Source organism: Cenococcum geophilum (genome assembly GCF_001692895.1).
Source record: "Cenococcum geophilum 1.58 unplaced genomic scaffold K441scaffold_19, whole genome shotgun sequence".
NCBI classification, from domain to species: Eukaryota; Fungi; Ascomycota; class Dothideomycetes; order Gloniales; family Gloniaceae; genus Cenococcum; species Cenococcum geophilum.
This window is the reverse complement of record NW_027137577.1, coordinates 501,479-514,008: the sequence shown is the minus strand read 5'-3', so window position 1 is coordinate 514,008 and position 12,530 is coordinate 501,479. Positions and strand designations below refer to the sequence as shown.

Here is a 12,530-nt window from a genome sequence, read left to right as displayed (position 1 = left end):
GGCTATCGGCGTCTTTTTGTAGAAGACCTATATTAGGCAAAGCGCTAGCGCTAAGATAGCGGAGCTAAAAGGGGTTAGTAAGAACTAGATTAGACGCGCTAGCAGGTAGAACTAGGAGTAGATAGTCGGCTACTATTTAAACTCGCTGCCGCGGGAGTTTATGCGGATAATGGCCGGCTATTTACCGTAGATAGGCTGCTTTAAGATTTATAGGGCAAGCGTTACCCCCCCTAATGTACTACTGTTGACGATCTAGCTAGAGCTAGACGTCTAGAAGGGTTAGTTTAGCCCTTAGGTTGGCTAGGTTAATAACCTTATAGCTATAGGCGCCATAAACCTCTTGTTTTATCTTTAGGAGGTTATCCTATAGGACTTAGTAGTCCTCCGTAAAATATTCCTAAGTAACCCTATATAGAACTACCCGGTCTTCTAGTACGAGGCCTATCTACCCTTTACGTGGAAGGTTAAAGCCTACCTATAGTAGGAAGAAGAAGGCCCTAGCTAGCTATTAATACTCTACTAGGCCGTGCTAGCTATTGCGGACCGCTTAAAGACTATAGACGCCCGAGTACGCAAGCTATAGGCGTTGTTTGACTGTATAGCCGAGTCCCAGTAGGCGCAGTCTTCGTAGCTTTAATTGCTTATGTCTAGTAGCCTTACCTTTCGGCTTAAGGTCCCTTTGGTATCCATATATTCGCGTCTAACAATATACCTACTAATAGCACGTTTACCGACGGCATGTTTACTAGCGCCTCTATCTATTACGGAATTAAGCTAGGATATATTAGCCCGGGTAAGCGCTATAGCTTCCCCTTCGCCGGCGCTACTGCAGCTATAGCTATAGCTATAGCCGTAGTAAGGGCCTAAGCCCGAGCAGCCGCCCGAGTAGCCGCCTGTATATTATATATACTATATAATAAAGTCCGTACGGGCCCTTTAGCGCGAGTGGACTAAAGGGCTTAGAGGTAATCCTTCCGTAGCAGCGCTAGATTCTAAATAGGGCAGTAAATAGCGGGCCGGCCGGCAGAATAAGCTCTAATAGTACTCCCTACGGCTTAAGGTTATTAAGGAGATTAGGCGGGTTACGCAGGCCTAAAGGGTTAGCGAGGAAGCAGCTATATAGTAGGTTAATTAACAGTAGGAGCGGATACAGTGCTCGCTAGATTAGCTTTATAAACGGCTTTAAGTGGGTAGAAAAGCTTTAAAATAGTATATATATCTAACTTCTAAGGAGTCCTCTTAAAGCCTTTATCTATAGCCCCTTAGGGGCTTATTTTAGTGCGGTATAAATTTGGTGGGGTACTTATACGATAGCGGCGCCTAATCTAAAACGCAAATATCTCTATTAACCCACGGCCAATTCTTGCCATCCTAGTGCGAGCAGAGAGCCCTTAGATAGCTCTACGCATACTACTTAACGGGTGTTAAGAGCGCGACGTTGCTGCGGCGTTACTGGCGATTAAAGATCGACCGTAGATATGGGGTAACATCCATATAGCGCTAAGCGCACGGGCCTCCTGCCTGCTAAATTGTGACTTAGCGGCTAATTTAGCTATATAAATCGAACCGTGGATATACTATTAATATTCACTACTTAATAACGTTAAGGGCCGGGGGTTTAATTAGTAGGCTTATATCTAGGCCTAGATTTTATAAATATCCGGGCTGTGGTCGCAATATTAAACTTCTTAAATTCTTTAGCTAATGTCTCTACTAGCTTATTTAAAGTAATACAACGCAATAGAACTTATATTTTAGCTCTATTATACGCGCTATTAATTATAAGCAACGTATATAGCAATTCTGCAAGACCTATAGGCCTAAGCGCGGCGATAGCATTAAGAATAACCGTCTTATATCCCACCACTGGTTTCTTCTTAAAAAGCTTTTATTTGTTCTACAGCCATTCTATAAGGCGACTATATATAGCTAAGGCTATAAATATACTCTCTACTACTGGTTTACTACTATAGATTAGCTTTTTAACTATACCTAGAACGCCTAAATAAATTTTAAAGAATATTATATATAGTATAGGGACCACAACAAATACGCCTACCTTAAGGCTGCTGCCTACGCGTTATAGGAGAAGTGTAAGGAGTACTATAAGCTAGCTAACGATAGCGCTGCTTATTACGCTGCTTAAGTCCTTCTACTAAATAAGAAGTAGTAGTGGTTTTATTAAAGATTTAATAATAATAAGGACAAGAAGCACTGGCTTACTAGTAACCCTAAGAATTAAGAAGATTGCGGTATTTAGGGCCTAGTAGAAGACCTCTGGCTAGAGGAGTATAAGGGCAAGTATACTACTCCTACATCTAACTAGCCTTTGTCGCCGATTATATTCACATTAGGTAAGACTTTTAGTAGGCTTAAGAATCACAAATAGCTTAAATTTATACCTCTTAGCAGATCCGACGCCTACCAGACCTATATTAAAAGCGACCCTAAACAGATTAACGACTATCTAGCTTATTAGAACAGCCTCTACCTCTCACAGCCTAACCTAGCTCGGTTCGCCCTTAATATATTAAATACCCCTTATAAGCGCTAAATATAAACGCGTATTTAGTTTAGCCAAGCACCTACTTACAGACCCCCACAATTATCTTAAAGCTAACATCATTAAAGCTAACGAGTGCCTCAAGTCCTGGTTTGGGCAACCTTAGGCTAAGGCTTTTACGCAAGGCGTTGATCCTAACGTTAACGAGCAGTATAAGGAGGAAGCTGCTGCTAAGGCCGCCGCTAAAGATAAAGACAAGGCTGCGGACAAGGTCGGTACATAAGCTGGTAGGCAGGAAGACAAGCAGGAAAATGAGCAGGTAGATGAGCAGGAAGATGAGCAGGTAGATGAGCAGGAAGATGAGCAGGAAGATGAGTAGGATGGGGTGGGCGTAGTTAAATATACAATCTACGATAACTAATTTGGTCCTTAATACTATGCCAAGATTCGCGATGTAGCTGAATATATATTGGATTATCTGGTTTAACCGGTTACGTAACCGGTTAAGAAGCCTAATTTGATTTTTGGATTGGATTTAAAGCGATTTTTGTATCCAATCCAGTCCATTGACATCACTGGCTCAGGTTGCCAGGGCTTGTTGGCCGGATATTACGTCTGCGTGGGGAGCAAGTGACCGGACTAGATAAGGCTTGAATTTCAACAGTATAATTGTGCTGTTGCTGACTGCAAGTGACGCAGTTCCTGGAACTCCCACTTCGCCTCTAGCAACTAGCGCAACACCAACTGGGCCTCTTCCTGAGCAGTCAGGTCTTGTATCTAATTGTATGAACACAGTTTCCTCTTATCATTTCGGCGAGACTTACGTACAATAGGCAATAACCACTATAAAGTCGTATCCGGCGACACCTGTCAAGGGATTGTTGACAAATACGGTATATTCACTCTAGCAGACTTGTGCGTACTCCTATTCCTCCCACCTCTTGATACTGACACTAAAACAATCTCAGCTACATTTAGAATCCGGCGATCGGCTCCAGCTGCAGCGCCCTTTTCGTCGGCTACTATGTCTGCGTCGGAGTCCCGGGCACTCCTACCACAAAATCAACCTCCACGTCGCCAACGCCGGCCGGACTGTCGCATGCCCAAACAGGGATAATCTCAACGTGTACGAAATACTATCAGGCCATATCAGGCGACTCCTGCTCCAGCATCTCAAACTCCTTTGGTACTTTCACAGTCGCACAGTTCGAAGTTTGGAATCCAGCTGTGGGCAGTAGCTGCACCAGTATGACTCTCCACTTTCAGCGTCGATCTCATTACACGAAGATTCTCCTGTCATCCAATGAATGTTAATAACATCTGTAGCGCTCTTTGTCGGTTACTATTATTGCGTCGCAATCCCTGGTACCCCCACGACGCGCTCTGCAACACCCAGTCCAACATCTTCGAGCCGCCAGCCACAGCAGCCTGGAATTGTCAGCAACTGCAACAAGTACTATCTTATTAAAAGTGGCGATAGCTGCAACGCGATCGAGAGGAGCCAGGGTATTACGGCCGCACATTTCTTCGCATGGAATACGGGGGTCAAGAGTGATTGCTCGAATTTGCTTTTGGGATATTATGTTTGCGTTGGTATTAAGTAAAGTGATTTGGGAAGAAGATAATTGCGAGCTTTTTATAAACTAATGCTCAGAAAGTCAGTCGCAAATCAATCAGCTAGTTGAACACTTAATATATAGAGGCTCGATTAAGTAAAATGGTTTATTCCTTACATAGATGGTGTGGATTACGTTTCGGACAGTAACTCTTGGCAGTAACTTTACTGCCCGAATCTTTTGATCAGCGGCGGCCTAGCAGGCGGTAAGGGTAGCCAAGGCACTACTCGGGCACCTATTTTATTAGTAAAAGCCATACAAATGCAATGTTTACCAATATTCCCCCACCCCTGCATGCCCCCCAAGCTGCTGCAGGTGCACGTACTTTTATGTGCTTTACGCGTCTCTCTACGCGTCTCTCTACGCGTCTCATTCTACGCGTCTCTTTCTACGCGTCTCTCTCTACATGTCTCTCTCTATGCGTCTCCCTTTTTATATAAGAGAGGCACGGGCGAGACATTGGCAGCAGAGGCACGAGCAGAGGCGTGAGTAGAGCTACGAGTAGAGGCGTGAGTAGAGCCACGAGCAGAGCCATGAGCAGAGCCACGAGCAGAGACATGAGTAGAGCCACGAGCAGAGGTAGGTATAGAGGTGCGAGGCGTAGAGGTGGAAGGAGGTGTCTAGAAAGGGAATGTTAAAGCTAAGCCTTAATTTACCCCTGTAGATTAATTGCGCACTGTTCATCTAGACCCACCCCCCCACCGACCCACTTTCCTATCTAGACTGCCCCCTTTACTTCTCACTTTGCTTCTCTCTTTGCTCCTCCCTCTGCTCGTGGCTCTACAGCTTGTAAGAGCTTCGGCTTCCCCCCCCCCAGCGCGCGCAGCGGTACACACCTAATTTCGCTAAACCTGCAGCTAAATTAGTATGTAGAGCTAGCAGGAAGAGGTGTAGTATGTGGCCCTGGCTTGGGCCACTAGCCACCTCGAATTTAGAGCTCAAATTTGAAGCTATTCGTGACTTGCCTCCCTTACCAAAAGCCGTGATATTTGCTCCAGATTGTGGTGTATTAAAGCTTCTTTCTCTCATTAATATGAGCTCCAAACGTACTGCTGCTGCCTCTATTGGTAGTCCCTCTGGCCGCCTACCTATATAACGATTTCGAATGTTACTAGTACAGCCTTCCTTATTAATCGCCCGCCTACCTACTTTAATACAGAGCTTGAGTATAAGTACGGTGGTAACTCTCCCACCTGCATATAGTAGCTAAATCGGTACGCAGTTTGAGTATCCTCAGCCCATACACGAGGGCCTACGTACGTCGTAATAGGCTGCCTCATTTGCTGTAGGTAAGCTCGATAAGATCCTAAACAATCCGGCGGCTGCTGAGGAGTATAATAATAAGGAAGTTTGACACTTTTACCACCTACAAGATTATAATGCGGCGAGAGCTCCTATATAGCTTCCGCAACTCTCGCAGCTTATAAATATAGGTCCCCTTATATTGCTAAGTTAATCGCATACTTAAAGGCCTCCGTCGGCAGAGGCCTTAACACCTAAATCTTTAGTAGAGAGGGAGGAGGAGCCGGCTCTAAGGCTTTGGATAGAATAGGAAGAGTAGCTAGCTAAGCCTTCTAGAGGAGGTTCCTTCTTTAAATATCGCCTCTTAGTAACGGCCAAGATTAAGAAGCCAAATTGCTTAGATGGTTTCCTAGCTTATACATTTCCTAGGGCTCGCCTTTGCCTCTTAGTTATATATAACCGCGAGGTTCTTCCTAAGGTTAATGGGGCTCTGCAGCAGAAGTACGCTGGCTATACTTTTATAAGCAATGGGTGTAATAGTATTATAAAGGTTCCTGGGCGATTAAAAGGCTCCTCTAGAGCTACCTTCCAATTTAACCCTAGCCGTACGATAGATTGGCTTGATTCTGAGAGTAAGCTTATAAGGCTGGCGAGAGCCTATTACAATTGCCCTGGTGACGTAATTAAGAAGCTTAAAGTTAAGCTCGCTTTCAAATATATTGAGACTATAGGATAGTAAGCTCCTCGTCCCTCTGGTCGCTCCTCTATAATGACGTAATTAGCTTTACAATTAGCCCCAGAATCCTTATATAGCTCTCTACTAGCTACGCCGCAGCGTGTAGCTAGTGATCTTGCGGCTTCCTCTGCAATCCCTATTACGAGCTTTATAAAGATATCTTAAAGGTAGCAATGTTATAAGAACTGCGGTAGTAACTGGTGTTAGGTGTATTAGTAAGTCGACTATAGGCTTATGCAAGAGGACGTAAAGGAGTAGGCTCAAGCAATGGATGAGGGCCTTACTACTGAATATACTCCTCCCGTTGAGTTAATATAGAAGCTTTTTAATAGGAGGATAAATAGTAAGAAGAAAGGAGAGCTTACTACTGAGGCCTCTATACCTAGTACTCTAGGCGTAGTCAATCAATTCTATATTAACCCTACTGGCAGTTATAATAGGCGCCCATCTACACCTCCGGCAGCCTCTCTCTTAAGCTTAAAGTTATCGCCGATTGCTCCTCTACTATACGCTTAAGGCCTTAATCAGCTTGCTAATTTACGGGAGTATTTTAAGTGGCATAAGCAGGCGGTGCAAGACTCGGAGGACTAGCAGGAAGATATTAAGGCCGCATATCAAGTGGTATTTAAGAAGTAGTAGGACTTAAAGACGATTTAAGAGCAGAAGCTAGATAAGCAAGGGAAGACGCCAATTAAGGTAATAATTAAGGCAGGTGTTTTAGAGGCAATTACTAAGAGATTGCAAATAGATATTAAGGAGTGGAGAGCTTTAAGAGGCGTAGGTGGTGGTAACTTTAAGAGCCTTACATTCAATTAGTAGTAGATTTTTTAACTTAAGCCTACGCCTGCTTATAAGCACCTATTATAATATATACTTTACTAGTAATCCTTATATAAATCGTATATTATAAGGTAGCTACACTAAGCTTTATATAGTAAAGACACCTTACTATATAATAAAATCTTACTCCTCCCTACTAATATAACCGCTATAGCGGAAATAGCCTCTTACGCTCTTACCTTTACCTCCTACTACCTCTATATACCAGCTTAGAAAGCTTCTAAAGCTATTATCCTATTACTCTAGCGCCTCTTTCTAAGAAACAAAGTGTCGCTAAATAAACTCCTTTAGCTTACTAAAGAACTCCTTAATTAGATTTAAATCGGGTAAGTATACGGGTAAGTACACAAGCTTCACCCCTGCTCTCTTAAAGAGAGCAGCGATATACGGTAAGTAATAAAAGCTTACATTATCCATAACAACTACCGATCTCGGTGCTAGATAAGGATTATAGTAAGGTAAGAGGAAGTGTTTAATCTAATAGTTATAGCCCTCTGTATTTATTAAGCCACTATATACTAATAATACTAGCACGCCTTCGACGGTGTAGGCAGGTAGTATATTAACTCTCTGCTTACTACGGTTATACAGTGTATATAAAATAGGTGTAACTCCCACCGGTAACTAAGACGCCTTCTATATACCAGTCTTTAAATCGGCTCTAGATTCATCTATAAACACCAGCTGCTTAACAGTAAACTGCGAGATGTAGGCCCAGTACAGGTTACGGTCTTCCTGGCTTTGCTTAAGAGCTACTCTGCGAGCCTTGTATATAGTTAGCAGCTTCCTTACGCATATAATAAAAGCTTCCTTACCAGCTTCCTACTCTAGCCAGCGACTCTTAGTTCTGTACTGAGCGTCTGCCTACTCACAGAAATCTGGAATTAATCGTAGATAAACTACGTCATTTTATTAAGATACATATTCAGGGCATTATTTAATTAGTAGAGCAATGCGACGATCGCCTTATTACTTAGCAGGCGTCTCAACTTATATTTGCGATTAAGCTTCGTCTTCCCATGTAGCCTTAGATTCCTTTAAATAGACTAAATTAATTTAGTAGAGCAGTCGGCTTAACGGGCGCATTAACGTTTGGTTGCACCAGCTGTAAGAAGGATCTTAATAAAGGCGTGCTGCTAGCTGCCCATATTTGGAGCCATATTAATAAGAGGAAGAAGCTTTAGAACACTATGATCTGGTATAGATATTATAACTTTGATGGGTAAGGGGCAATAAGATCAGCTTCAAATTCGAGGTAGCCAGTGGCCTAAGCCAGGGCCACATACTACACCTCTTCCTGCTAGCTCTACATACTAATTTAGCTGCAGGTTTAGCGAAATTAGGTGTGTACCGCTGCGCGCGCTGGTAGAGGTACCTCTGCGCCTTTGCACCTCTCCCTACGCCTCTACGCCTCTACGCCTTCATATCTCGGCGTCTTTACGTCTTTATATCTGCGTCTGTCTTTATACCTCTCTACCTAACCCCCCATAAGACGTGCAAGAAACATACAAGGAGATGCAAGGAGACACGGGTAGAGATACGGTTAGAGACACGGTTAGAGCCACGGTTAGAGCCACGAGCAGAGCCACGAGCAGAGCCACGAGTACAGCTTGTAAGAGCTTCGGCTTCCCCCCCCGGGGTAAACCCTGCTAAATTAAGCTACGACTCTAAAAAAAAAGCTCTAAGCCACTAATTTTGCACTGGCAGAATGAAACTTGGCAGAAGATTCGGGCAGTAAAGTTACTGCCAAGAGTTACTGCCCGGATCCTGTCCGCCTCCAAGCACCATATCCAGTTAGTTCCAATAGTTGTTCAGTACGACAGCCTCAGCTTCTCCATTGTCAACCCCACTGCCGGTTGATTTCAGACATCCAAAACTGGCACGACGTCTTGTTGGATCGGAACGGAGATCGCAGTCTCAGCTTTCGCGAGGGTTATGGACAATTGGCATTGCATTGCCCGCCCGCAGCAGGGCATTTTCCACCTCCCCCGCATTTAACGCTTTTAGCAGCGGAACATTCGGCGCCCAGGAAGTTTGACCATTGCGCAAAAGAACCGGTGTATTTGCTGTCTGTGATCCAACCACGCCAAACGTTGAACTGTCCTTTGTATTCCGAAAGGCCTGAGGCACACGGCCCCTGTCCATTATTGGTTGGAGGGGGCGAGAAGCTACCGCAGTCTGGACCCATGATGACCTCCAACCCAGAGCTGGCTACCACCGAAGCGTCGTCGGCGTCTTTCGCACAGACCGACGTCTGGCAGTGTACCTGTTGGCATGACAAGGCTGCCACAGATACTAGGTACTGAGGACTAAGAACTGCAAAAAATAGCCTGCGGGGCATGTATTAGTGCAAAATATTTTCCGAACTAGATACGATATACATACAAAATAGGGATTATCATGTTGTGGTAGTTAGACTGGCAAGTTTGAGAGGGTATATAGTCTGACAGTGTTGTTGATTCGCAATGCAACTTCCAAGGGGGAAAACGTTCGCTATATATACACATTTGGTCGAGGCATAGTTAAACTAACGATTCCAGGTGATGTGCCTCTTCCGGTTAGTGATAGCTGGGTGTTGAGATTATGTCTCCATTAAATGAACATGCTAGGAATTCTAAAACGCCGTCCGAGTGCGAACCATCCAAAAATAATGCTGATGGGTGCGACAGCGCGAGGAGTAGATTCTCCACGTGCTGCAGGATCAAGCTCCAATAGGCCCTTACCAGTACAGCCGCCTCTTTAATTGGCCGGACCGCTCCGTTAGAGCAATAATTTGCCGAAGAAATCTTTAAAATTCCCGGAATACATATGTAACCCCCGGTACAAAGTCCCTACAATTGCCTCATATTTATTATAGCAGGCACAAGACTGGGCAGAACATATCAATTGTGGAAGGAGAGATACGAAGCTACTCTAGGAGCTACATAAATAAGGTAGGCTAAGCCTAATAAGGAGTGGTTAGGCTGGCTTAGCTTAGACCCCATCTTATATATACTGTTCGAAGGGGCTTGGCGCTTTTTAATTGGTTGTGAAAAAAACCTNGTNACCTNATTAAGCACGTGCTACCCCATNAAATTNAAACCCTCTTTCCTGCCCCTNATTACTGCTCTTCTTACTACTCTTATTACTACTCTTATTACTACTCTCTTCTATATTTACTACCCTAGTTACTACTCTCTACCTACCGCCTAAATACCTTCCGATCGTATATTTTACACTAGCTATAACTAATACCGCTCTTTTACTAACTTTACAACGAACCGTCTTAGAGCTGCGTATAAGAACTATAAATCTTACAAGGTTAAACCTTTTTTTAACTCTTTTATTAGTTGCTACTTTTCTAACTATATATATATAGGAGAAAAGAAACCGACAGTCCTAACGACCTTTGGCGGACCCTCCGCAGCCTATAAACCAAACTATAACCGCCGCTGCTGCTTCCGCTACTACTTCCGCTGCTGCTTCCGCTACTGCTACTGCTACTACCGCTGCTACCGCCGCTACTTCTCCCTCTACTTCCCGCCTCCTTATACCCCCCGTATCGATCCAGCCGCGACCGCCCGCATTAATCCAGCCATAGTCTACTACAGTCCGCCCTATTACGGACCAGTTAGATATTGGGCCTATAAATATAGCCGCTATTACTATGGTCCGCCCTATTACGGACCAGTTAGATATCGGGCCTATAAATACGGCCTATAATTACTGCTAAGCTTTACACTAAATAGATAAACGGATTAGTTCTACGCGGGCTAAAGAGCCTTACTTTAAAAGCTGCTGTAAGCAAGGCGATATTATTCTACCTTTATTTACACCCCCGCCGCAGTATTTACGGACCCTGCTGTAGTTCCAGAAACGCTTCGCCCGTACGTTTTAGAACCAGCTCCGTTCGTATAACGCAGCTTTAGCTTTTACCTCCGTTAACTGCACCACTACCAACCGCGGCGCTACTTTGGCCGGTATTAATTGTTTCTAGATTTATGGCGAACTGTACTACCTTACTAGGCCTATAAAAGTTCCCTCCGGAGCTACACCTTAATATACTCAGCTTTACTTTTACAACCCCGCCTACGCTACCAATATCCGTCTATAGACTAATCTACAGCTTAATACAAACGTTTTATGGTGTCTTACTAATATGCTATATAAGATTAGCAGTCCTTTTATTATGTTATACTAGACTACTATAGAACGGCTTTAGGCGCAAACTATATCTACTCTATTACGGATTATTCTTAACCCATAAATAAAGCTAATTTTTAAAGCGGGGGCAGATCGGCGCCGTGAAAATCTACCTACGGCTAATAAGATTACTGTCGTTATTCCTAATGAGTATAAAAATTCTAGCTACCGTGATATTGTTCTTACTAACCGTGGGCCGCCTAGTGAGCCCCTATGTTACTACCGTATTAGCCTAACTCACGCCGCTTATATACCGCTACACTACGTACTACTCTTCCCTTATGGCAACCGTGGCTAGCACTAAGGTATACGGCTCCGTAGTAATTCCCGTACCCGCTAGTATAACCAGCTTCCCTAGTAAGCTTATTTTCGGTTTTACCTTCACATCCGTAACAACTCTAAACTAGTACCGTTTGCCTTTCGCCGGCTATTTTAGTAGTATATAGTTAACGCCTGGGCCCTATATAACCAAAATAAGCTTAACTAAATCCGTTCCCATTAGTCTAACCTCCGCACGGATCTATATAACGGTATTATAGATGCTATTTCCCATGGAGATGTTAACGCTAATTCTATTAGCCGCCGCGTTGTCCTTCCTTTAAACTACCTAGGTAGCGCCCGCTTTATTAGCCAGTGCTACTAAGATGCTATAGCTATAGTCCGCCGTTACGGCCGTCTAAGCCTATTTATTACTTTTACGGCCAATCCGTAGTGGGACGAAGTTATATATAAGCTTTTACCTTTCTAAACTGCTACTGACCGTCCTAATTTAGTTGCCTATATTTTCTGTATAAAGGTTACCTACCTTCTTACTAACCTTAAGAAAAAGCAGATTTTTGGTAGATTTCTTAGCTGTATTTAGACTATTAAATATTAAAAATAGGGCCTGCCGTATCTCTACCTTCTTCTCTTTTTATATCTAGAGGACCGTAATTTATTTATAGATCCGGTAGTTATTAACCGCTATATATCTACAGAGCTCCTATAGCCCTAAGATAACCCTACCGGACGCCTTACGGACATTATACGGACCATAATAGTCTATAGGCCCTGCGGTACTACTAATCCAAACACCCCCTATATAGTTGCTGGTGCTCTAGGGTATCCGCTAACCTACTTAAAGCGGTTTCTAAAGCCGTTCTACCCCACAACAGTCGTGCATAATAATAGGTACCCTTAGTATCGGCGCCGCGATGATTTACGGTTGTGGCCTATCTATATACCGGGCAGTAATGGTGCCACTATAGACCTTAACAACCGCTATATGATACCATATAATCTATATCTTAGCGCAAAGTATAGGGCCCATATTAATATCGAGGCCTATAGCTCTATATAGGCTATAAAGTATATTAATAAGTATATCTATAAGGGGGACAACCGCACAACCGTACAGCTCTCGGACGATAAC

At 43.7% G+C, this 12,530-nt stretch overlaps 3 protein-coding genes across 3 annotated transcripts; 2 read left to right on the top strand and 1 right to left on the bottom strand.

The window, feature by feature from the left end:
- Positions 1-3,637: 3,637 nt before the first annotated feature.
- K441DRAFT_659289 (carbohydrate-binding module family 50 protein) lies at positions 3,638-4,429 on the top strand (the record flags this gene model as incomplete). Its single annotated transcript, XM_067648498.1, has 2 exons — positions 3,638-4,146; positions 4,237-4,429. A coding segment is annotated over exon 1 (293 nt), but the record flags the coding sequence as incomplete, so codon positions are not given.
- K441DRAFT_659288 (uncharacterized protein) lies at positions 4,400-4,632 on the top strand. Its single transcript, XM_067648497.1, has one exon. It carries the CDS (start codon positions 4,414-4,416, stop codon positions 4,606-4,608), a length of 195 nt encoding a protein of 64 aa, XP_067504354.1. The 5' UTR covers positions 4,400-4,413; the 3' UTR covers positions 4,609-4,632.
- Positions 4,633-8,658: 4,026 nt separating this feature from the next.
- On the bottom strand, positions 8,659-9,475 carry K441DRAFT_659287 (uncharacterized protein). The gene has a single exon (XM_067648496.1). The coding sequence runs from the start codon at positions 9,276-9,278 to the stop codon at positions 8,871-8,873; it is 408 nt and encodes a 135-aa protein (XP_067504353.1). The 5' UTR covers positions 9,279-9,475; the 3' UTR covers positions 8,659-8,870.
- Between the last annotated feature and the right edge of the window lie 3,055 nt (positions 9,476-12,530).

Coding starts and splice junctions, on each gene's coding strand:
- K441DRAFT_659288 (XM_067648497.1), top strand. CDS start 4,414: ATGCCCCCCAAGCTGCTGCAGGTGCACGTACTTTTATGTGCTTTACGC.
- K441DRAFT_659287 (XM_067648496.1), bottom strand. CDS start 9,278: ATGCCCCGCAGGCTATTTTTTGCAGTTCTTAGTCCTCAGTACCTAGTA.